Raw genomic sequence first — 24,714 nt, forward strand, 5'->3', positions numbered from 1 at the left:
CCGGGCTGGCTGGGATGGGGATAACCCCATGGGACCCACATGGGGCTGCCAGGGGGCACTTTGCCTTTATCCTGCTTTATGTGCTGGGGTCCTGGGCCACACTTTGGGGAGCACTGCAGCCCCCCCAGGACACCTCTGGGTGACAGCAGGGGCTGAAGACAGGAGGGGACCGTCCCTTTCAGCCCCCCCATCCAGGTCCCAGCATCCTGATAGCTGGGGACAGGCTGGGGCTTCACCTTGTGCCACCTCCTGCCATGGCCTGGCCAGGCCGGGGGGGGGGATGTGGGTGATGCTGCCCCTGTTGCTGTCACCCAGAGGCGGCAGCAGGCCTGGGGACAGCCCGTGTGTCAGGGCAGGGCCCCCATAGCCGGACACTGCTGCTTATCGGGGTCCCCATGCGGGTCCTGGCAGGGGGCTATCACCTCCCTGCAGGCGGCTTCCAGGAACAGCGGCGTGTCCCGGCACAAACAGCAGGGCGCAGTGGCACGGGGGGGGGGGACACCGGGGGTCCCCCACAATGGGGATGGGGGACACCTATGACCAAGGGGACATTGATAGCCAGTGGCTGCAATGGGGACGAGTCTGACCGGGGTCATGCTCAGCGAGGTGACACAGTACCCTTGGGGACACACATGGCTGGGGGTATGTCCTATGGGGGCACAAAGAGACATCCCTCCGGGGGACGCATCCCCTTGGGAAGGAGGCACATAACGCAAGGGCCATGCGCTGCTATGGGACGTGCCCCTGCAGGCTGCGGGCACATCTTTTGGGGGGGGACACACACACTGCAAGGGGCCGTGTCCCTCACGGCAGCGTATGTGGTACTTTGAAGGGCACCCACCGCAGGGGGACACAGGGCCCCCACACTCACATCCACTGCTTGGGGGGACCCCCCGCACACGTGTGTTGCTCCCACCATCATCACCCTGGGCCCCATGCCTGCAGTGCCCCATACCCTGCAATGGGTAGCTCCCAGTGTGGGGTCCCCGCAGGTACAGGGAGGGACCATCCTGGTGCCCGTAATGCCTTTGGCATGGGGGGTGTCACCCTGAAGACCCCCCATCCTCAAGAACCCCATAGGCTATGTGCCAGGCTGGGTGGGAGCTGTTTAGGGTTGTGCCCCCCCCCCAGGGCATGAAGGGGTTAAGGGTGCCGTCCAGCTGTGCAGTGCAGATGTGAGATATGCAGATGAGGCAGAGCAGGTTTTATAAGGCGGGTGCAGAGCCAGCACCCCCCAAAGCCACAGTGACACCCCCATGGGTAGGTACCACCTACTGGGAGCTGCCGCTCCGCTCTGGGGCGATGGGGCTGCGGGGACAAGGAAGGGCTAGGGGGGATATTGGGATGGGGAAGGCATCGAGATCCTCCCTCCTGCTCCAGGGTGGTGGGACTGGGGTGGACATAGAAGGGGTTGGGGGATGCGAGGGTAGGGAGGACACTGGAGCTTCCATCCTGCAGTGGGACCAGGGGGATAGGGATAGCACAATGGGAATGCTGGGTGGGGAGGCGGTGGCTCTAACTGTTCTGTCCCCCCCCCACAGGCTGTGCTTGCTGCTCGCCCCATGGCACACACCGCACGCCGCCCCGGGCAGGATATCATCATATACTGTAAGTTCACTATGAGACACTACAGTATAGATGATGTACTCCCCTGCGCCGCACCGCCGCCGCCGCACCGACGGGCCCAGGACCGGCACCACGGGCATGGAGGGATGTGGGATGCAGGGTTGGGATGTGGGGCACGGGATGTGGGTACCCCGAATGGGGTAGGGAGGTTGGGATGGGGGTACCATGGGTGCAGCCAAGGACCCGTGGCCGGCAGGGAAACCGTTACCATTACTGAGTTTAGTAATGGTAACGGTTCTGCTGACGGCCAGGCACGCGGCACGGATGTGGCGCAACGCGGCATGGACATGGCATGGACACGGCAATGGAGCCCCGGCGTGGGGCACGGAGCAATAAAGGGGGTTACAGCACCTTGGATCCGGCTCTTCTTCTTCACCACGTCCCCTGGGGGCTCTGGGCCCAGGGCAGGGGCACTGGGAGCACTGGGAGGCTCAGGGAGTGCGTTTGGGTGCGGGTGGGACAAGGAACCTTGGGTGCATTTGGGCGTACAGAGGTGCAGGCTGCACTGGGCTGTGTTTCAAGGGGACACTGGGGAGAACTGGGAGGCACTGGGGTGCGTTGTGGGGACTGGGGGGACATAGGGAGCACTGGGGTGTATTGCAGGGGGAGCACTGGGATGCATTGAAGAGGGGAACTGGGAGCACTGGGGCTTATTGGGGAGCATGGAGGAGTAGTTGGATGTGTGGGGTGCATTGTGGGGGGCACCGGGCATGCTGGGGAGCACTGGGATGGGCTGGGGAGTGCTGTGGGGAGCACTGGGACACACTGGGATGTGCTGTGGGGTGCACTGGGGCGTGCTCCAGAGGGCACGGGCGCTCACTGGGCTGTGTGATGGGGGCACTGGGGGCACTGGGAGCTGGGGGGGTGGGCACTAGGACCACCGGGAGGGCCCCACCGCCCTGCACCGCTCTGTGGGGCCAGCAGGGGGCACCCCCTCCCACTCCCGCTTCCTGCCCACACTCCCCCGCGGCGGGCAGCGGCGCTCTGCTCCCGCCTTCTTCCTCTCTACTCCTCCTCTCTGCACCAATGAGAGCGGGCGGCGCTGCTGCTCCCGCCATGCCCCGCGGCGGGCAAGATGGCGGCACCCATAGCCGCGGCGGCGCGGTCCGTACGCTGGGTCGTGCGGGCGGCAGCGGCGGGGCCGCTCCTGCTGGGCCCAGGTGAGGGCAGCGGGGCCGGGGTGCGGATAAGGCGGCTTCGGGTGCTCTCGGTACGTGCCTTGCGCTGCTTCCTTCCAGCGCCTCCCAGCTTTGCTCCGCGGGCCGCCCGCTGCAGCGGGAGCAGCTCGGCGCTGGGCAGCATCCTGGGTATCCCCTCGCAGAAGCCGTCCGGAGCGCTGGGCCAGCACCCGCCGCCCGTTGCCACCAGCAAAGGTGAGCGGCACCGGTGCCCCCGGTGCCCCCGACCCTCGGTGCGGGGTCCACAGCGTTCGAACTCCTCCTTTCCCCCCATAGAGGAGCAGGAGCGGCTGCTGCGGGGTCGGCCCGACCAGCCCCGCAACCCCAAGGTGCTCCGAATCGCCATCATCGGCGCGCCCAACGCCGGCAAGTCCACGCTGTGCAATCGGCTCTTGGGCAGGAAGGTGAGGCTGGGGCGCAGCAGCGAGCTCGGGGCGTCCAGGCCCTCTCGAACGCGTGTCCTGGGTGTTGGGTTTCTTGCAGGTCTTCCCCGTCTCCAAGAAAGTGCACACGACGCGATGCCAGGCCCGGGGCGTCATCACGCATGAGGACACGCAGCTGGTGAGCTGCCCTGCGGCACTGGGGGTCCTAGACAGAACTGTGGGCTTTCCCATTTACACCTATTCTCTATTTATATCCCATTCTTTCTCATTTATAACTTACATTCCATCTGTACCCGTCTGATATAAACTGAGGGAACTGAGTGTGCCCTCAGCAAGTTTGCCGATGACACTAAACTGGGAGGAGCGGCTGACACACCAGAAGGCTGTGCTGCCATTCGGCGAGACCTGGATAGGCTGGAGAGTTGGGCAGGGAGAAATTTGATGGAATTCAACAAGGGCAAGTGTAGGGTCTTGCATCGGGAGAAGAACAACCCCATGGACCAGTACAGGGTCATAGAATCATAGAATCATAGAATAGTTAGGGTTGGAAAGGACCTCAAGATCATCCAGTTCCAACCCCCCTGCCACGGGCAGGGACACCTCACACTAAACCATCCCGCCCAAGGCTTCATCCAACCTGGCCTTGAACACCGCCAGGGATGGAGCACTCACAACCTCCCTGGGCAACCCATTCTAGTGCCGCACCACCCTCACAGGAAAGAATTTCCTCCTTAGATCCAATCTAAACTTCCCCTGTTTCAGTTTGAACCCATTACCCCTTGTCCTGTCACTGCAGTCCCTGATGAAGAGTCCCTCCCCAGCATCCCTATAGGCCCCCTTCAGGTACTGGAAGGCTGCTATGAGGTCCCCACGCAGCCTTCTCTTCTCCAGGCTGAACAGCCCCTGCTTCCTCAGCCTGTCTTCATACGGGAGGTGCTCCAGTCCCTGATCGTCCTCGTGGCCTCCTCTGGACTTGTTCCAACAGTTCCATGTCATTTATTCAAAGTTCAGTCGGGTTTCATCAGGTTGGGGGTTGAGCTGCTGGAAAGTAGTGAAGGGGAAAGGGACCTGGGGGTCCTGGTGGATAGGAGGATGACCATGAGCCAGCAATGTGCCCTTCTGGCCAAAAAGGCCAATGGCATCCTAGGGGGTATTAGAAAGGGGGTGGTTAGTAGGTCAAGAGAGGTTCTTCTCCCCCTCTATTCTGCCTTGGTGAGGCTGCATCTGGAATCTTGTGTCCAATTCTGGGCCCCTCAGTTCAAGAAGGACACGGAATTGCTTGAAGGAGTCTGGCGCAGAGCCACAAAGATGCTTAAGGGAGTGGAACATCTCCCTTATGAGGAGAGGCTGAGGGAGCTGGGTCTCTTTAGCTTGGAGAAGAGGAGACTGAGGGGTGACCCCATCAATGTTTGCAAATATGTAAAGGGTAGGTGTCAGGATGATGGAGCTGGGTTTTCTTCAGTGATGTCCAGTGACAGGACAAGGGGCAATGGGTGTAAACTGGAGCATAGGAGGTTCCATGTGAACATCAGGAAAAGCTTTTTTACTGTGAGAGTGATAGAGCACTGGAACAGGTTGCCCAGGGGGGTTGTGGAGTCTCCTACGTTGGAGATATTCAAGGCCCGCCTGGACAAGGTCCTGTGTGATGTACTGTAGGTTACCCTGCTCTTGCAGGGGGGTTGGACTGGATGATCTTTTGAGGTCCCTTCCAACCCTTGGGATTCTGTGATTGGGCTGATGCCAACCTTATGGAGTTTAACCGTGACAAGTGCAAGGTCCTACACCTGGGTTGGAGGTTAAGGTTAGGGTTAGGGTGGGGTTGGAACTTGATGGTCTTAAGGTCCTTTCCAACCCTAACTATTCTATGATTGCACAAATAACTTGAGCTTGGTCCCAGGCTGCAGGCAAACTTACAGGATTTGTCTTTCCTCTTTCTAGATCATTCTGGACACACCTGGCCTCACTAATCCCTTTAAAGTCAAAAGGTATCGTCACTGGTGGTGTGGGGAGAGAAGGGGGGTCCTGTCCATTGGGGTGTGATAAAACCAGAGTGATTCCACTGTGCTGAGTTTGGAGGCCAGGAGTGACAGGAATGTGGGTTTTAGCCTTAGTTTGGTCGCTGGGTTTTTTGTTGTTGCAGTTTCAGTGGTGTCCCTTGAGCCCTGTTGTGTTTGATTCTGCCCATGTGCACCTAACAAGGGATGTCACAGCCCTTAAGGCAGCCTCGTGTCAGCTGGCATGATGGAAAGCGCTGTTTTCCCTGCCCCTTCGAGGGGGAGGAAGATGACTGTGATCTCGTGTGTCTGGCTTACTCCTTTGCATCTGTCTTTCAGACATAAATTGGATGAAGCCATGCTGACAGACCCATGGGACAGCATGAAACACGCGGACTTAGGTGGGTGCTCAGCTCCTCTTGGGTCAAGCCAAACCCTATATCTGCCACAGAGGTTCACAGCCCCATGGCTGTGGTATGTGGATGTTCACTGGGCAGAAAAGGCAGCTCCTGGAGCATGAAATAGGAGGGAAGGGTGATGAAAAGACTGAGCTCAGGAGGGGATAAGAATTGCCTGGTGCCAAGGGGGAGCAGCCTGGGTTAATAATTGGGTTTGGATGTTAAGTTTTAGTACGTGTGATGTTGTTTGGATGACAGGGATAAACAGCACTTTATAGTTCTATCGGTTGGAATTCTCCTTTATGGTTCCATCTGCATGGTCCTCTTTAGAATAGGGAGAAGTAGCAGCAGGAGAGCAGCATAAACTGCAGAGAGCGTATTGGATAGTGCAGGTTCATTACATCTCCTTCCCTCTTTCCTGGCAGTTCTGGTTTTGGTGGATGTGTCTGATCACTGGACGCGAAACTCCCTGAGCAAGGAGGTGCTGAAGTGTCTGTCTGAGTTTCCCCAGGTCCCCAGTGTCCTGGTTCTGAACAAGGTAAATGAGGAGCTTGTGCCTTCTACAGTGGGTTACGCTGGTGTCTTCAGACAGCACCATCAGCAGTGCCGTGAGGCCAGGTCACTGAGGCTGGGTGTGCTTCTCTCCACTCCTGTGGCGGAAGCCTTGTCCTGCTGCAGCTTCCTCCTCTGGGTGGTTTCCTTTGGATCCAGGGCCCCGCTGCCAACCTCGTTTAGGACAAATTCCTGATGCCTCCCTCCCTCACTTTAGGTGGATCTGCTAAAGAAGAAGTTCCTGCTGCTGCAGCTGGTCAATGAGCTGACGGAGGGAATTGTGAATGGAAAGAAACTGGAAGTGAGAGCTGCGTTTGAACAGAATTCCAGTTCTTCAGCGAAGTCTCCTCTTCAGAAAGCTCAGGCTTCACCATCTGAGAACAGGGCCCCTGAGTCAAACCCAAATCAAGCCCGAGGTGGCTCTGGCTTGGAAGACCACAGTGGTGTGAAGGCTTCAGAGGCCAGCGTTGTCACAGGAGAACCACAGGGGCTGACTGGAAATGGACCCAAAGAGCTGAAAGACAGGAAAGGTTGGCCGGGCTTCCAGGAGATCTTCATGCTGGCAGCTCTCCATGGGGAGGAGGTGGATACACTCAAGGTAACTGCAGTCTGGTGTGCTCTTATCCCTGTGAGACTCCGGTACTTCCTGCTGAGCTTCATGTCCTGTGGGGAAGTAGCAGAGCTGCTGTTCTCAGCCTGGGATCTGGGGGAAGTGTCAATGTGGAGTATGTCCGTGCTGTACCTCCAGGGTTCTCTGTACAGGACTCTTATTTGGGGCTCTCCAAACAGCAACTTGTTCATAGAGATGAGGCCACCCAATGCGTTATCTTTGAGCTGCAAAAGGTACTGTGGGCTTTTGTAACTCGTACAAATAGCGCTGGGGAGCTGTGACCCTTTGGTAGGGTTTGAGTTGCAGATGCTTCCCTTTCTCCCTTCCCCGGCACAGGTACTAAACTACCTGGAGAAGAGAAAGCTCCTTAAGGGGAGACCTTAGAGCAGCTCCAGTGCCTAAAGGGGCTGCAGGAAACCTGGAGAGGGGCTTTGAACAAGGGGTGTAGGGACAGGCCAAGGGGAATGGCTTGAACCTGCCCGAGGGGAGACTGAGCTGAGCTCTTAGGCAGAAGCTCTTCCCTGTGAGGGTGCTGAGGCGCTGGCACAGGGTGCCCAGAGAAGCTGTGGCTGCCCCATCCCTGGCAGTGCTCAAGGCCAGGTTGGACACAGGGGCTTGGAGCAAGCTGCTCCAGTGGAAGGGGTCCCTGCCCGTGGCAGGGGTTGGAGCTGGAGGAGCTTTAAGGTCCCTTCATCCCAAACCATTCCATGATTCTATGCTCTGATGCCTGACCAGCAGCAGCATCCTCGTGGTGACTCACAGCAGGATGAGGACAGGGGTAGGTGGCAGCATGTGAGTGGTACGTGACATCTGATGGTGTGCTGTGTGTTTTGTGTGACAGCGGTACCTCCTCCTGCAAGCCAAGCCGGGCCCTTGGGAGTTCCACAGTGGGGTCTTGACCAGCCAGTCACCCCAGGAGGTCTGTAATAATATCATCAGGGAGAAGATACTGGAGTACCTGCCACTGGAAGTGCCCTATGGTGTGACTCAGGTGGGAATCATGCAGAAGCAGACTTGCCTTTGAGTGTGAGATGAGAATCCCTTTATTTGAAGCTGTGAGATAGATGTGTCAGACTCTTTACAGGCCCCATGGGGTAACTTGGAACTGACACAATCGGTCTCACAGCGCCTGATGTGTGTTGAAAGGGGTTGGGGAGCCGAGCTGGCCTCTGAGGGAGCAGCATTTGTGCTTCCTGAGGAGCTTTGTGGAAGTGCTGAGTGCCCACTTGATGTTGCAGGTGACAGAGATGTGGGAGGAAGGAGAGTGTGGGGAGCTCCTCATTGTGCAGAACCTCCTGGTCCCGAGGAAGTCTCATATGGTGAGTGACAGAAGACAGATGGGTGCTGGGGAGTGTGAAATGAGGTTCCTTTGCAGCGTGTGTGCATCCTCGCTGTGATGCCCCCTCCTCAGCTGTGGGGTTTCAGCCTGGCACAGGCTGCTCATGCTTCTGCCTTTCTCGAGTTGCCCATGGTTTGATCTTGGGATTTCTGTCATTGCTGTATCCCCTGTTGTGTTCTCGGGGCAGTTTCTTCTTGCTGTTAAGCAGCATCAGGATGAGCATGGTGAGCTTTTCTTGGGGTTTTAATCCAGATGATGCTGATCGGAAGAGGAGGGAAGGTCATCAGCAGGATTGCTCAGGAGGCTGGCCTGGACCTGATGAACGCTTTCCTGTGTGATGTCCGCTTGAAGCTCAAGGTGGAGGTGAAGAGTTGAGCTCTTTGCCCATGTTTTAACAGACTTGAGCTCTCTGGTTGTGCAGAGAAACCGGTCCCGTTTTCCCGTGCAGGTCTCTTGGCACCTTTGTTCAATCCAGAAGCAGAGAATGATGGAATCTGGGTCGAGGGCTGGAGTAGGATGTATTATTCTGTGTGGGGATGGCCCAAACTGAAATAAAACCTTCAGACCTGCCACTCTATGGAGCCCTTGGCACAGAGGACAGTGGAGCCCAGCACCCTCCTGGGCTGCACGCAGATCTGGTGGTCGGAGGCTTGAGTTTCCTCTCCACATGAGGCTGTGCTCAGGTGTTTGGAGCCAGAAATCCAGGCTGATCCCCATGTCCTGTTATACACCAACATCCCTGAGTGAGGAGAGCCCAGGCTGCTCCCCCAGCAGTGAGGAGAGCTTGGAACCTGTTGGGCAAATCCTGCACCCACCAGCCATAAGCTCAGGGAGATGATTTAGCAGCATTGGGGAACTGGAAATCGGGAGCTGCTGGAGGGTATTCCACTGATAGCTCATGGATGATCCATGAGGCATTCCTATGTGGAAAAGCCTCCAGTGAAGGGCTGCCTTGCCTCCGGGACGCTGGGCTCCCTGGAATGCTGCTGTCCAACTTCTGCAATAAAGTGAGGTCACAGCACAAGTGAGTGATCCCATCTCCGTTCTTCCTCCCCATCACCCAGACCTCGCAGCCATCGCCTTCGCTGGGCTTTGTTCCTACTCACTCCAGGCTGCTCTTAGGTTTTTCCTCCTTTATTCCCAGTTTAGCTTAGATCCCATGTCCTGCAGGTTGCACCTTGGCGGAGGGAAAAGCCGGGTAAGTGGATATGGAGGGGTTGGAGGTACCTCGTTGGATGGAGTATGGGGGGAAAGCCATGACCATGGCATGGGGAGGTCGGGATTGGCTGGGATGAGGCAGGAACAGGGATGGAGCGGGGCACCCCGAGCAGCGGCTGGTCCTGGGGGTGATGGCGGTGTGGGGCGAGGTGACCTCCGTGGTTAATGACACTGACGGCAGGGTTCATTAACCCCTGCGGGGTTTAATTGGCTTTGTTACCCCCCCCCGCCCCTCCTCTCCACACACCCCCGATGCACCGGGCACCGCCAGGGGGCGACACGGCGCTGGCGCTGCACCCCTTATCCCTTCCCGCGCATGCGCAGGGGGCGGGCCCGGCGGGGCCGTTGGCGGGCGGCGCGCGTGCGCGGGAGCGGCTGGCGCAGCCACCACGGCGAGAGCGGGCGGCGGCGGCGGCGAGCGGCGGGGCCGGCACGGGCACAGCGGCGGCGGCGCCATGAGGCCCGGGCAGGGGCACCGAGAGTAAGTCCCGGCTGCGGCAGGCCGGGGGGGGCCGCCGCCTCCTCACCGGGGTGACGGGACCGGCGCGGCCCACCCCCCCCCCCCCCATTGTCCTTCCCCGGTGTCCCCTCCCCCCACAGCGTGAGGTGCTCCCGTTGTCGTGACACCCCCCCACCCCCCCCCTTCCTGTCGCGACAGCGCCTCCCGGAGTTCACCCGCTTCCCCCCCGGCGGGGGGCTCTTCCGCTCAGTCCGGTGCTTCCCCCCCCCCCCCCCCTCCGCCTCTGGTCGTCCTTGGTAGGGGCCGTGGAGACCCCGGCCGGGCCCCTCTGCACCCCCGACACTGCGAATGCCTGCCCCCCGGTAACGAATACCCAGCGGGAATCGCGATAATACCTCCTCAGTCGCGACAGAGAAGTGCCTTCAGGAAGCAGGGGGGATTGCGGTCGCAGTGCGTGCGGATCCTTTGTGTAATTCCTTCCCGAGAAAAGTGCCTGTTCGCCAGAGGTATCCGTGACCGCGGGGCGCTTTGATCCCCCCCAGCCATGTGTTTGGAGGAGAGCTGCGGAGCTCGAGTTCCCTCTTTGCAGCCCTTTTACTGAGCAAAGTACTTGAGGTGCTGTTGGTTGTGCGGTGTGTGAGCTTCCACAGCAGCACCTGCGAGGGCTTATGGACATCCTCCATCCTCCTCCCGCATCGCCTCCCTCGGCTTGGTACCCGTTTTAGGGCAGATCGCAAGCGCAGGTCGGGTTAGGTCAGTGTTACTTCACTCCATCCACTTCTTACCGCAGCCCTTCGTTTCCTTGCACCGCACCAAGAAAACACAAGTCTATTCGGCAAACTTTTCTTTGCAGCAGTACTTCCTTAGCTGCGTGTTGCACAAACCCTGCTCTTTGTTGCACGGGGCTGAGGTTGGCTTCTCGAGTGATGTCATTTGTGCTGGCGATGACTTTGTGATTGAATAAATCCTACCAGGCTCCGTGGTTCTGTGTGTGTGTGTGCGCGCTGGAGAAACTTCATCTGATGCAGCGGCCAACGGGGAAGATTCAGTGAGCGCAGCGGAGTAGGCAGTAGGGGAACAGTGGTGGCAGTTGCTTTTCCCCTTCAGCGCGTGTATTTCTGCTCGTGACTTTTTTCCACCTAAAGAATTTGAACTTGTTGGCGTCCTTTCATTGAAGTAAATGCCGAAAGCAGTGGGAAAGATGCATATTGGAGGTGAGAGCAGGCTCTGGCAGCCAGCAGCCTGGGGAGTGGAGGATGTAAGGGGAGCATTGGGGTCCTGGAAAGCCAGTCCAGAGGGTCTGAGAACTCAGGGAGGGGAAAAGCAGCAGCAAGAGAAAGTAAGTAGCAAATTAACTGGTGATTTTTGAGCACAGGAAGGTTCGGATCAAGAGCAAGCATCAGAACAGAGGGTAAGATTTGCAATAGATACAGGATCGAAGCCTTCAGGGAAAAATGATCCCATGAAGAAAGTCTGTTTGTTATTTTTTATATGATATTTACAATGAGCAGAATTTCTGAGGTGAAGAAATCAGAGACTGGCCCTTTCCTAGGAGGAGGCACAGGAGCTGGAGGATGGCTTGATGAACAGGCAATGATTTACAAGCATGGCTTCAAATATTCTCAGTATTCCTCAACTATTTTAAGAAGCCATATTGAGTTCAAGCCCAACCAGCCTGAGAGTCTGGAGAGAGGAAGCAGGAGCAGGAATTAAGCAAAAATAGAGAAATCTGACATAATGGATGACAAGGGAGAAGATGATTGTTGAAAGATGCCGGCACGCTCCCTGTTCCTGCGTGCTTGCTGTGTGTGTGTGTTGTGTTACACAGCTTTGGAAGTGTAAAAAAGAAGAGGGAAAAGAAGATGCTGAGATAAAAGAAAAGGCAGGTGCTTAAATTCTGTTAAGGATCAGCTTTGATACTGACAGTAAGTAGTGACCTTACTTGCTGCTCCCTCTCTGTCATTTCCTGAGCTTCTCAATTGAATAAATAATGGGCTTAGCACCAAACAAATACCATTTAATAAGATGTGTCTCTCTCGCTTCACATTTGCAAACAGATTCACACTTTTTCTGCTTGAGCACAGCCTCGGGTGCTATTTCTGTTAATAACATTAAAAAATAAGTTGGAGAATGGCCACATAGTATTGAGGTTTTTTTCCTCTCCAAATGTAAAATTAAGGAACCCTTATGTTCCCTGTAACTTGGATATTTGCCTTCATTTAAGTCTTATTTGTGTTTGTTTCAAGTTGTCATCTGATAGATAAGCTTTTAGATCTGCATGTGCTTCTGGGAACTGTAAGTAGATCAAGAGGCGAGGAAGGGATTTAGTCAAGGACTGAAGTATCTGTATTTGCCAGAGATGCAGACTGCTTTGTGATGTACAGGAGCCTCAGCTCGCATCCTCACCTGCGCTTGCTGGATATGGGATAGAAACTTGTATAGCTTCCTCTCCAGTGCAGTACTTTTTCACCTTGGTTGGTCCATTCATCTTTATTCTGCTTTGGTCTTGACCTGGGCTGACACACAAGAGATGGGCAGAGGAAAAAGTAGAGGTGGTTGTCTTGATTGCCTGCACCCCAAAGTCTATCACAGAAACATGTCGTATCCTATGTATTGCTGGCTTGCTCATCTTCAGTGAGTGGACTTGCTGATTTATGGAGATGGGAGATGAAGTAATGTCCATTCTGCATTTCTCTAAAGCTTGGTAGCTCTTAGGATTCTGGGATTTATGGAATTATTAAAGACACCACTGAGAGCATAGCCACAACCTGACTTGCTTGATTTATTTAACAGATGATCAGAACTTTCACATAATTGCTTTAAGAACATGTAGTTCACTGAAATACTATACCCAGCAGTGGAGTAGCAGGTTGCTCCGTCACGTTGTAGACTAAAAGGGGCCTGCTGACTCCTCTGAAGCTGTTTATGGGGTAAGATGCTCCTGAAGATGAGTAAAAGCTTCAGCATTTTCCTCATGGAATGTGTCATCCCACCATTCCCAATTTTCAGCATCTAAAACATTTCCAAACTGGGAAGTTAAGTGAATAGTTCAAATTCTTACTCCTTGTGTGCTATTCCATATTCCCACTTTCCCATTGTATTCTGGGACTTCTATTAAAATCATAACCATAACAGTCTTGGAGCAGTTTTTCTTTCAATTGCAGATCCTTAGTTTGAATATGAATGCTGAAAGGAGTTTTGTCACACTCTTCATCTTTTTTCTCCCCCCCAAAAATTGCTTTCCAAGTACTGATTCAGCTGCTCAGGAACATTGCTCCTGAAAAGGCATTCTGCTGACTGGCATCCAGAAGTCGGCTTTTGCTTTGTCCAAAAAGACTTTTCCAATGGATTGTATTCCTCTAAAGCTGCTGGTTTCTATGTTTTTAGTGATTTTAGTGATCTAACTCAGGTTGGATGTAAGGCACAAGCTCTTCCCTGTGAGGGTGCTGAGGCGCTGGCACAGGGTGCCCAGAGAAACTGTGGCTGCTGCATGCCTGGCAGTGTTCAAGGCCAGGTTGGACACAGGGGCTTGGAGCAAGCTGCTCTATGGAAGGTGTCCCTGCCTGTGGCAGGGGTTGGAACTGGATGAGCTTTAAGGTCCTTTCCAACCCATACTGTTCCATGATTCTATGATTTAAATGGGTGCTTAAAAACCAACAGTGATGATGGCCCATGGCTGATCTGGCTTCATAGACTCTGCGGACCCCTCTTCCTTAATTCAGTACCTTCTCTCTTCACGTCTCCCCACTCATTTTGTATTTGATTTGATGTTGCTATAATTATTCTCCCCCTGCGCTCAAGAATTATGCATAGTTTACATATTCCCATTGCTTAACTTATTTATACTGTGTTTGAAGCTTAGTCCAAATTTCCAGGGTTTGTGAAGAAAATGGTGATATTTCAGGATTGGAATCATTTCACAAGGAAGTTTGGCTGCAGTCTGGCTTTGGTGTGGGATAACAGGGGTGTGCTGGGGTGGGATTGGGAGAGATATTTTAGTGGAAGTTTTCAAGTCCTATGCAGTGCTTCTGATCTGCTGAATGTTGTTGTGTGTGGAGCAGTTGAGTTGAACGTCTGGATTATTGATGTATTTAGAGATAACTGAGCTGCTCCAAGCTTCTAAATGGATGCATTGATGGATGTACTATAGGGAAATGTGTTAGAAAACAGGTTTTCTGTAAATGCAATGCATTAGTGACATACTTCTGAGTAAAATTCTGTTGAATTAGGTCCTGCCTCCATTGTGAACGAGCTCTGTAGCATCAGTGTGCAGTAAGTAAGAAAGGTTTGTAATTTCTTACGATGTCTGTAGTAATGTGATACAGAAAAGGTGAACCATGAAAGTGAAGCTATTTTTAGTATTAAACAAGAGACAGAAATGATCCACCAAGTGACACGTTGCTGACGTCTGTAGTGCAGCCAACCCAGTTAAGGTGCTGTATATTGTTTCCTGCAGGATTCTGATTGTTTCTGATTTAGGAACCACATGAGAGCAAGTGGAAACGGGTGAAATGACATGTTCTGCTGTTCAGAGTGGATTTAGCATCCCCTTGTGTCATTCCACTTCTGCATGGGCAATCTCCCTGTCCTGTGCTCCTCAGCTGTCAGCCACCCACACCATTCCCAGGTGATTTTTTCCTATCTGGTGAGTTTGGGCTTTCTGGTGGAGAAGAAATAGTTGCTGCTATAGCAAAAACAATGGAAAAGGGGAAAAAAAGCATGTTTTTACTTGCTAAAATACTGCACAAGTCAGTGTTCAGTGCTGTGGAGGGTTTTTATTCTCATTTCCTGACCCAAGCATATCCTTTGCTGTATCCTGCTGTAACTCTTCTTGCTTCCACATATTAAACATGGAGCGTGTGTTTTAGAGCACTCACATATCACAGTCCTGCCCTTTCCTGTGTCTGTTATCTTGTCACTCATTCTGTTCCTTTCCATAGGCACTTTCTGCATGCAAGAATGCTTTGAAAACTATAATATGATTACCATATGATTACCTGAGCCCATACCATGTGTATATATAGCTTAAATTCTGTTGGATAGAAATAGCATTGTATGAGCCTTTAAATAAGAAAATTACACAGATGCTCCCACTCTCCAAAGGAAACTTCCTCCTCTGTTCATCTTTTTTGGAATCTGGAATGGAAAAAGCATACATTTTCAACAGCTGGAATAGGGAGCCCTTCATACCTACTTTATTGTTCTTCTCTTTATTGTTCTTGCTCTTGATTCCTCCTGTTCTGTCACTCTCTGTCTTAATTTTTTTGCCTTCTGAGCTAGAGGAGGATCACATGCTTTGGCTTCATTGTGGACAGGAAAAGTCATGTATTTCCTTGCCTTTATTTCTCTTCCAGCTCGTCAGCCTGTTCTGATTCTGGGTTGGTTCATTTTTCTTCCAGCTTCTGCCTGGAATGGGTAATGTGTTCCTAGAGCTGGTAATTCATACATCCTCTGGCTTTAAATTGTTCACAGCTATGCTGAGCATTTGTGAATGAGCATGGAGGAAAATCAATGTGAAAAGGCCAGAGCAGGCAAGGGAAGGAGAGCTCTTCCAGCACCTTTTTCCTGGTCACACCACTGCCTGGTTCTGAGTTTTCCTGTCTTTGAACTCTTTGGTGTTTAAATTTAGAAATGGCTTGTTTGGGGACAAGTCACTTTTAAGATCCTTTCCAGAAGATTTGTGTGTAATTTAATCCCTTTCAGGTTTGCTGCTCTGTTGCTCTGATCCGAGTTTAGCTTGTTCTGCAGGGCTTTAGGTTGCTCTTTCTCCCCATCCCTCTCCCTGTATTATCTAGAAATTGGGGATTTTTTTTTTTTCTACTCAGAACTGCAGCAGCATTTATAAAGCTTTTTATACTTTCCCTATTCCCTGTTTCTATTCTGTGACAGGGTAGAATCTTCAAAATGATTATTCTGTTAAAATAGCCTGAATGTTTAAAAATACAAATTCAATTTCTGTGAAGGACCTCATGAGTGATTATAGAATCATAGAATAGTTAGGGTTGGAAAGGACCTTAAGATCATCCAGTTCCAACCCCCTGCCATGGGGCACCTCACACTAAACCATGTCACCCAAGGCTCTGTCCAGCCTGGCCTTGAACACTGCCAGGGATGGAGCATTCACAACATCCCTGAGCACCTCATTGCAGTGCCTTACTACCCTTACAGTAAGGAACTCATCACTGAAACGCTCTAGGAATGGAATGCATCTACTTTGGAAATGAGCCTGAATAATATATTTAATATTTCTGCTGTATATCATCTCGTATTTACGATTCATTTCCAACCCAGTTTAATATTTCACAGCATCTTCTTACAGATTATCAATGAAGTTGCCACTGAAGAACCCAAAAAAGGCTACTCAAAACGTGTTAGTAAGACATAACATTGCAACCCCTTCAATTTAAAGGAGGGAAGAATTAAGATTTTACATACTTCCATCTAGTGTGCGTGAGGGAAATTGCATCCACAGTTCAAATCCCAAACATTCTCCAAGCAATTCCAGTTGGACAAGGGCCATCTCACCCGTTGGTCTTTGTTAAGCAGTCCCTGCTGATAAACTGTAGCATCCCCAAGCTGGCAGATTTTAGCTCTTAAGTATTTATTGTGGCAGTAGCTTTGTGATGTCCATAAAATGGCGAGGCAGGAGGCTTAAGAAAAATCACCTTTCGCCATGTGATGCTCATCCTCTCCTTCAGTGTGTTCTGCTCTATTTACTTGACATTCTGTGCGAGGATTTCAGCTGCTTGATTTATGAATTCTCGCTGTTGAAATAAAATTAAAGTGCCTGTTCAGTTATTTAAGAGCCAATTAAATCTGATTTTATTCTGAGGTAACATTTCCAGTGGAAAGTGCATAAAACACAGTCTGTGGAGGAAGGTTACGTCTAAAAATGTTTAGTCTTTGGGGTTTATAATCTGTGGTTTAGATGGCTTGACTCGCTGAGTAAAAGCCATTACAACCTCACAGCAGTGAGTTCAGATGGTAGAAGTTATTCTATGTAAAAAAATAAAGCAGTTTTGGTGTTTTCAGTGATTCTCTGTAGGGTCAAAAAGGTTCTTTTATTCAACCAGGAGAAATTAATTTCTTGTTTGCAATGCTTTTGGATCATTTATTGCATGGTGTTGGGGGGCTGAGTTCACTCTTGCCAATTCTGGTGGGGCACAGATACACCAAAAAGCTAACAAGGCCAGATAACACCCTACCAAGCTTTGTGGTGCTGTGTTATATAGCAATAGATACAGCAAATGGAGGATGAGCAGGTACTTTTCATTAGGTGTGGCAATTAAAATATATCTCTCAATTGTGGCGTTTCTTGTTGGGGAAATGGCGATGCCAGTTTAACACAGTGCATGATGTTTTCTGTGGGCTGGGGGGTGCTGGCGGAGCCTATTCTGATATTAAGGGTCTGGATTGCCTCATTTTTTATTAAAAATAAATCCCATAGATGCAGATATAATTTTGTTTCTAACTAGACAAGCCTGCACTAGCCAGCTCTCGGGCTTGTGGCGTCTGTCTCCAACTAGATCACAGATACGGAGGAAATGATTTATTTTAGTTTCCAACGCTTAGATAAAACCCTGGTTTTGTGCAGATGGCACTGGAAGGATAGCACATAGCTCAGACAAATGTGTATAAAGCACCATGTATCTGCACCAGAATCCAAATCTTCGGTAATATTGAGATTTATACTACTATGGTACTAGCGTGGGGGTGTTTTTAGCATATAGAATTAGATACCGCGTGTAAAAGTTGGTGGGGTTGGTAAACTCCAGCCTGGCTGCTCCTTGCATCTTAGTGGGGTGCTTCCAGCTGCCTGCCCTTCCCAGAACAGCTACTGGGACTTGTCTGGTTCATACTGGAGAATGATTTGGGGGTCTTGGATGTTGAGAGCAGCGCAGAGCAGGAGCGTGAGGATGCTTGGCTTTATGGAGAGGGTTGGAGATGGTACAGGCGTTTGGAGGGTACCTGCTTCTCCATCAAAGGCTTTTATAAAACCCTTTCATAGATAAAGAAAATCCCAATTGCGGCACTAATTCTAAATAAATGTTTAGTAAACACCATTAATGGATTTAAAATGTTTTTTAGGAATAGTTATTAGTCCTTCAATCTGGTATGGTGAAGGGAGTTTGGTCTCGATGGGGGGGCTGCCATTTTAATGCTTCCTGGCAGGAGGCCTATTTTGATCATGCAAATTAGGTTGGGAAAAGTAGGCTAAGCCATTAAAAAGTAGGAGAGATCATGAAATTTTAAATGTTTAAGGTGACTGTTTTTCTAGTTATGAGCATTTTTGTTACCATCATTTACATATGTCACTTCATCTCCCTTAAATCTCACATCCTCATCCCCTAACACTGACAACCTCGGTGCCCATTGCTCTCGCACCCACAGCTCAAAATGGAAGTTGCAGTCCACTGACTATTTTATTCCCAGCAAGGTGCTTGGAAATATTGCCACGTGCTGTGTTTTGTTGTATAATTAGAAATGCAGATACAGGCTTTTTTCTGTTGTGCTGTGGTTAATTTTTTCCCATTCTGTTAACGTTAATAGGGACTGAAGGTTAAACTTCGCCTCTTTAAACTCTGGGTATTTGCAGGATGCTTATGGGCAAGGGGATTAATCCCAGCAGTGAGAAAGGGGAACGCGTGCACATGAGTGAGGGTAAGAGCCAGAAGACTGGATCCGAAGCAAAAAGATGCTCGAGTTCTTGGGATGATCTTCATGGGTTCCCCATCAGTTTCTGGACAAGAGGATGAGCTGCTCACCAACAGAGGGGCACAGCACTGGTGGAACACGGGGTCCTATTGAGGATGTGGGGAAGAGCCCCCTGCTACCCTTCCTGGCCAGCACGTGGATCCTGCAGGAACACTACAGCCCATCTTTTGCATCCCGCTCCTCTGGCCAACGAGTGCATTGGCAAAACGACTGTCTGGGTGCCTGCCGGCTCGCAGGCTTCATTTAATCCTATTAATTTTTAATAGGAAATTAATATTAAGCTAGCATACTTCTAACATGACTTTGCCTGTGTGCAGAAAGACCCTTTGATTTGTATTTGCTTTGGAGGAGAAAAGCATTGGATCCTGCAGGAGCGAGGGAGCCGGAACACATGGGCTTTGAGCAGGGGCACATGTCTTTGTAGGGCTGTCACCTTCAGCTAATACAGTAGTAATGCCCTGATCTGCTTCAATGATCACAACGTTGGTTGGATTTCAAATGTGTATCTCTCAAAGTAGCTGTCTGCAACGGGGTGGTGTTTGTGGCTGTGCTGCTTGGATAACGTGAGGGGAGATGAGGTTCTCCAGGTAAATGGGTGCAACAAGAGCATGGTGTGTCCATTGAGCATGGTGTGCTCAGTGCTTGAACAAGAGCATGGTATGTCCTGAATGGTGCCTAGTGGAAAATGCCAGGAGTTGAATACCAATTTTATGAGGACTTCAGTAAATGTTAATTTAGGTGATTTAGGGTATTTTTAATTGCTGTTTTCACTAGGAGCTGACAAAGGAGAGTTGTGCTGGAAATGGAGGGTTTGTACCCAGCCACCCAGCTGTGGCTTTGCCACGGTTGACGTTCTGCAGCCTCCAAAACAGTAAACTTGAAACAGGAAGGTCTGCTCTGTGAGCTGATGCTATCTTTCTCATTAAGCTAGATTCTGGGGAAATAAGCTGCATTCCTTAGCTCTTGCAAGCCTTTTTAATTGTTTTTTCTCACAACCTTCACCTGATCTTATCACATCAGTAATTGTTGCATCATATTTGCTTTATTCTCTGTACTAGGAAGTCAGGTAATTGCTTTATACCTTTTAATTGCAAGTGTTTGGGAAGCCTGTTACCTCTTACATGAGCAGTGCAGCAGCTATTGCAACACTTGCATTATTTCTCCTCTGCAGCTCCATGGGCAGCAAGTAGGAGAAGGGAGGCACAAGTGGCCAGCAGCTCGTCTAGAGTTGAGTAGCAGCCATGAAGTTACTCAGTGGTTTAGACTCCATCATAAAAGTAAAGCTACCAGCTCTGATGTGCCTTGTGTTTAGGTGCATCTCATCTGCAGCAATATTCAGCCAGACTTCCCTTATGAAGTAGTATTGTAGGGTATTAATTATTCATAGTCAGTTTAATTCTTCTTTCTTGCATATTTAATTGTAATAGCATGCTGTATGTCACAGTGATTTCCCAGAAGAACTGTACACCAAAGGAAAACCATTCAGGTAGAGAGTCTTAAATATGTCCGCGCTAATCTTTGTTGTTTAATCTTGGAGCAGAGCAGGATATCATCAGATGTTTCTTGCAGGGAAACAATTATGCAAAATCATGATTTCGCTTAACCTTTTCAGCTTAACTCTTCAAGCTGGGGTAGCTGATTTGATTTTCCCTCATGACGTTGACTTGCTCATTTAATGAGGGGAAAAAACACTTAACGGGAGGGAGGACGTGACTTTTGTTTTCTCCTCTGAAGGGGGGAACCTCTCTCAAAGACATTGGAAATGCCGATCGATTCCTTCCAGAAGATGAAGGAAGGGAATAAGATTTTTATTGAGTTCTTTGCAGTGATCAGAATAGCAATGCCAAATGCTTGTGTGATTAAGATTTTAGTTTTTAACAACTAGGATGGGCTCTTAGTGCTCCGTGTGAGAAGATATCGGAGGCACAGGAACTGCAAATGCATTTGCAATTTGATTTGCATCGTCCTCGTTCTAGGGCTGCTCCAGGCTTGTATGGGACTTGGTGAAACGGAATCCCTCGCGTTTGGGGGGAGGATTGTTCTCTGAGATTTCCTGTAGGAGTTTAAACTTCTGAAAAATCTGTTTACAATGTGTCTGAACCAGAGGGTAGAGGACACAGTAGAGACTGTTATCTGTTTACTGCTCAGATAAGGAGGTGGAATAGATTGCTGGCCTGTTTCTGAACTCTGCTTAATGAATGGTTGCTAGGCAAATTGCATCTCAATCAGCTTAATCCTCAAGATGTCATTTACAGGTCTGCTCTTTGTGAGGGCCAGAACCGTGTGCTTTCAAACTGCACAGGCCAGAAACTGCTAGCAAAGCAGCTTAGAATAGCTTGCTCAAAAATTCGGTGTACATGTGTTGCTGAGCTGCCCAATTTCAAGTGCCTGTTGTCGCACGGCCATGCGCTAGATGAGACGCTTGGTGATAGACAGGAGGCAGCAGCATCCGTAGCAGCATTCCTGGATCAGCACAGCACGCACACATCATAACGTTTTGGCACTGGATGAACGTGAAAGAAAACGTTTCTAAATGGGGACTGCACTGCTGACGTGAGGAAAGGTATTTCTGTTTTGGCTGAGTTTGCTCTGAGCCAGGTGGGATTTTGGGGTGTAGATGTGGGATGTGATTAACTTTGGCAAACAGGTGAATATGGGAGGTGGTGTTACCTGGCACAGGCTGGCCTTGGGGAGAGATCTCTGATGGGGAGAGGGCTGGTTGGTTGAAGGCTGAAGCCTGCCTCTGAACTGGTGGACTTTCTCCTGCAGCATCAGGAGAGAGGCAGTTAATTGCGTATGCTGGTACGTGTGTTGCCCACATACATTCGGCTCGTGATTTAGTCCAAAGGAAAAAGTTTCCCAACACAGTTAAGCTTTAACAGTCTCTCTGTAAAGAAAGATACCGAGATACTTGATTTACTAGTTTTCCATGACAGAGATTAATCATGTTGCAGGCAGAAAGCATTGTTCTTTGCATGGCTACACCTTCCTATCCTCTGAAATACATCTTCTACCAGTGCTGTGTGTCATGACACTGTAAATGCAAACTGGAAAAGGTTGGACTTGTTGAATGCTGAAACCATTTTAGAACTGCTTATGGTCACTGTGTGCTGATATGAAATGTGCTTCACGTGGCGTGGTTATTTAAAGTGGAGGTGAAAGCATAGTCTGAACTTTGCAGTGCTTGCATAGTTTGGATGTGTGTGGCTTTTGTGTTAGTCAAAAATACTGTTAGAATTGTAGGAAAAGATGGGATTAAAATGTTGAGAGCCTCTCCAAATAAAGCATAAATAAAATATTCCACCTTAGTCACCAGCAGAAATGACTGTGGTGCTTGCATCTTGACGCTGTAAATGGGAAGAGGACTGTGGAACAGAAGACTTTGTGATCAGAGAGTGCTTTTCATGCAAATGAAGATTTTATTACACGCTGCTGAATCAGGGGCTTGTGTAGCGAGAACGGCACAGAAGTGATAAGATCACTCTGTCAGAGCTTGAAATTTTGCCCAGCATGTCTTTCAGATCGCTGAAACGGGCAAGAAACCCTCTTGTTAAGGGCACAGCAGTAACTGATAGAATATTTGGGGGCAGAGCTTTTTCTTCATGGTACAGTCTGTCTGCAGCAACCTGCCACGTGTCCACAGCCCTGATGTCAAAGCAATGAGGAACTGCAACCTGTAGATGACCCTGCGAGGCAGCAGTCAAAAAGCTCTGGTTCCTGATGGGATCCCAGTGCTGCTCTTGCTCACATGGGTACAGAATCTCCTCTGCTGCAAGCTGGGAGCCCTTAGCATTGATTAGAGCAGAATTGTCCATCCTTTTGGCTACCGTATCCTGTGTTGCCTGTTTCCCAGTCATGCCAAGCGTTTTGCCGTGGAGGGCACCCATCCAGGACCAGCTCTGTTGGTTTTCCTTTTGTATTTGTTAGCTGGTGTCATCTTCCCAATGCCCTCCTTTCAGGGACAGAACCGGTTTGGTTTACTGAGGGCTCTTGTTGCCAGCGGGTGAATGGATATGTGTAGTGGAATAGGCATCTAAATCTTCCCCTGCAGATGCGTAGCGTTCGGCATCCTGATGTGACCTTGGTAAAAGTTCTCTGGTGTGTTACTTTCCCTCTTTATTTATCTCTCCTCCTGTGTAGCAGCTTTCTTTACATCTGAGGTATTGGAAATCTGTCTTCTCTTCCTCTCTCCAGAGACACTGTCAGCCCAAGCGACTTAGATTGACGCCTGAATATTCTGCTTTTGCACAATCAGGAGGCATTCAGTGAAGTAGCAAGAGGAGAAGAAAGTTGAAGATTTAGGACTGACATTTTTAGACACTTTTCAGGCCATGATTTTGAATAGTCTTGGGGAGGAAGGTCAGAGGCTTTCTTCACATGGGATGCCCCCATATGTGTGCTCTGAGCATCCATCAAAGCATATAGCACAGGGGAGAAACATGCTTAAGTGCCATCAGACTGCAGCGTGGAGCTCTTCATATTTCAAATTCTCGTCTGAAGAGTCGAGGAACAAAATCTAATCCTGCACATTCCTGGAGAGTTTCAGAGCAGCAGGATGGAACCTTTCCCCTGTTTTTTCTCATGCAAATGATGGGAAGGATTATGGAGTGTTTGAAATCTGGTTTATACTGGCTTCTGAATTTCATTTAAAATAAACATCTGGAGGGCTTTTTGATCTCCTGTGCAAGACTGTTGTCTGCCTCACTCCTTAAAATGACTTCTGCTTAATTTCTAGTGAAAGGCAAAGACCTCGATGCTTTCGGCCCAGAGGCCATCTAAATGATTCACCTTCTGCAGTTAGGAATTTCCAGGAGCACACAGCTTATCCCACAGGTATTGTAAACCCTTGCTCCTGGGGAGCGTGGCAGTGATAACTATCTCTTTCTCCTGTGCTGCTACTTGGGATCTGCAGGGCTGCTACCTGTAGTGTAGCTTGTACTTCTGCAAAGCCTCATTCTCCCAGTGCTGAGCATGTATCTGAGTGGATGCTCCATTAGAGAATAACATTCCTGTCCCTTTGCAGCTTTGAAGTCCAAAGCCCTCCTCCGGAAGACTGCCACTGTTTGCCTTCGTCCCACAGTCAGATCAGTGGAGCAGTGTCCCACAGGGGGTAATTAGTTATTTATTCAAATAGCCATTGCATTTGGACAGGAGCTCACTCCTCTACTCTTCACTGGAGACTGAAAATGTGTGCCCATGGTGAGAGCGCTGGGTATGTGCTTCCTCTGTCTTTCTGGCTTTGAAATGGGTTCCTGTTGCTCTTTGGCAGACCCTGAAGCAGCCGTCTGTGGAAGCAGCGTATTCAGAGCAAGAGTGACTTTACTTCTTTGTTTTCTCTCTTTATTTATGTCTGTATAGGATCAGCTGGTCCCACATTATGTGTGAAGTAGTTAAATTTTAGCCTGCATCTGTAGGATGTGATTTCTCCCCCCTCTCCTCCAGGCCCTTTTATCAAATCAAATACAAATGCAGCGCTTTCATTTCTAGTTTTGTAGTTTCAGAGACAATCTCTTGACATGCTCTAGCAGTCTGGACCCGAGTCTTTTTCTTTTGCCTTAGTCCAAAGGCACACTGTGTCTTGTGCCTTTCTCTGTATCAGCAGTTGCAATCTGCATTGGCTTTTATCTGTATCAAAAGACAAATGGAAGAGAGCAAGACACTGCAGGAATGGGAAACAGACTTACATGTGCAATGGGAATATGTAATCCTTAGGTTCAGTCTGCCACATGGAGTACAGACCAGTTTCTGTGCTGGAAATCTGTAGCCTATACTCCCAGAAACATGAGTTTAGATTTTAGGCTTTGAAGGCTGGTTAATCCCACATAAATTTTCCTGTGATGTCAACCCTTTCCTTCTAAATACTGCTTGGTTTGGGGTTTTTTTGCATATGTCAACTATACAAAGCAACACAATTTGAGAAATGAGCATTCAAACACTCTGTAAGCACTTTATTTTTATCTGCTTTGTGAGCAGCTGAACACATGTCCAGGCTGAAATACACTGAGCTGCTGCTTCCCAGCAGTGAGGCAGCTCCTGGCCACACAGAACTTGGAACTTTGTCCAGTATCCTGAAAAAATGCTCTATCCTGGCAAAGCACATCTGCACATCTCCTGCTCGACTGCGTCTCCAGGGAAAGGATCCCAGCTAAGCCGTGTTAAATCATACCCAGTTTCTCAGTGAGATGAGATGGTCGCTGTCATCCCGATGGAGATCCGCGCTGTGTCTAATGGCGTTTGTAGT

General features: G+C 50.1%; 2 protein-coding genes and 1 long non-coding RNA gene across 6 annotated transcripts in view; all 3 read left to right on the top strand.

The window, feature by feature from the left end:
- Positions 1–1,244: 1,244 nt before the first annotated feature.
- Positions 1,245–1,981, top strand: LOC136021977 (uncharacterized). The gene is made up of 3 exons (XR_010615953.1): positions 1,245–1,260; positions 1,542–1,608; positions 1,878–1,981. It is a non-coding gene; the product is annotated as an uncharacterized LOC136021977 (long non-coding RNA).
- A 682-nt stretch (positions 1,982–2,663) lies between these two features.
- Positions 2,664–9,104, top strand: ERAL1 (Era like 12S mitochondrial rRNA chaperone 1). 2 transcript variants are annotated; one of them, XM_065694425.1, is made up of 11 exons: positions 2,664–2,836; positions 2,948–2,999; positions 3,081–3,208; positions 3,288–3,365; positions 5,126–5,172; positions 5,521–5,582; positions 6,005–6,117; positions 6,349–6,729; positions 7,583–7,732; positions 7,980–8,060; positions 8,333–9,104. In XM_065694425.1, the coding sequence occupies exons 1-11, from the start codon at positions 2,702–2,704 to the stop codon at positions 8,453–8,455; spliced, it is 1,350 nt and encodes a 449-aa protein (XP_065550497.1). In that variant the 5' UTR covers positions 2,664–2,701; the 3' UTR covers positions 8,456–9,104. The 2 variants fall into 2 exon arrangements, with proteins under 2 accessions (XP_065550497.1, XP_065550496.1); XM_065694424.1 differs by having other exon boundaries at positions 2,664–2,999.
- Positions 9,105–9,661: 557 nt separating this feature from the next.
- FAM222B (family with sequence similarity 222 member B) overlaps positions 9,662–24,714 on the top strand; it is a 36,757-nt gene continuing 21,704 nt past the window's right edge. For 2 of the 3 annotated variants that reach the window (XM_065694492.1, XM_065694495.1), the window contains exon 1: positions 9,662–9,779. The gene's annotated coding sequence lies outside the window, so the exon portion shown is untranslated. Of the gene's footprint in view, positions 9,780–11,081; positions 11,098–24,714 lie in introns of those variants that run through there. The other variant, XM_065694497.1, reaches the window with a different exon arrangement.

The sequence above is a fragment of the Lathamus discolor genome, chromosome 14 (assembly GCF_037157495.1).
Source record: "Lathamus discolor isolate bLatDis1 chromosome 14, bLatDis1.hap1, whole genome shotgun sequence".
In the NCBI taxonomy this organism is placed as follows: domain Eukaryota; kingdom Metazoa; phylum Chordata; class Aves; order Psittaciformes; family Psittacidae; genus Lathamus; species Lathamus discolor.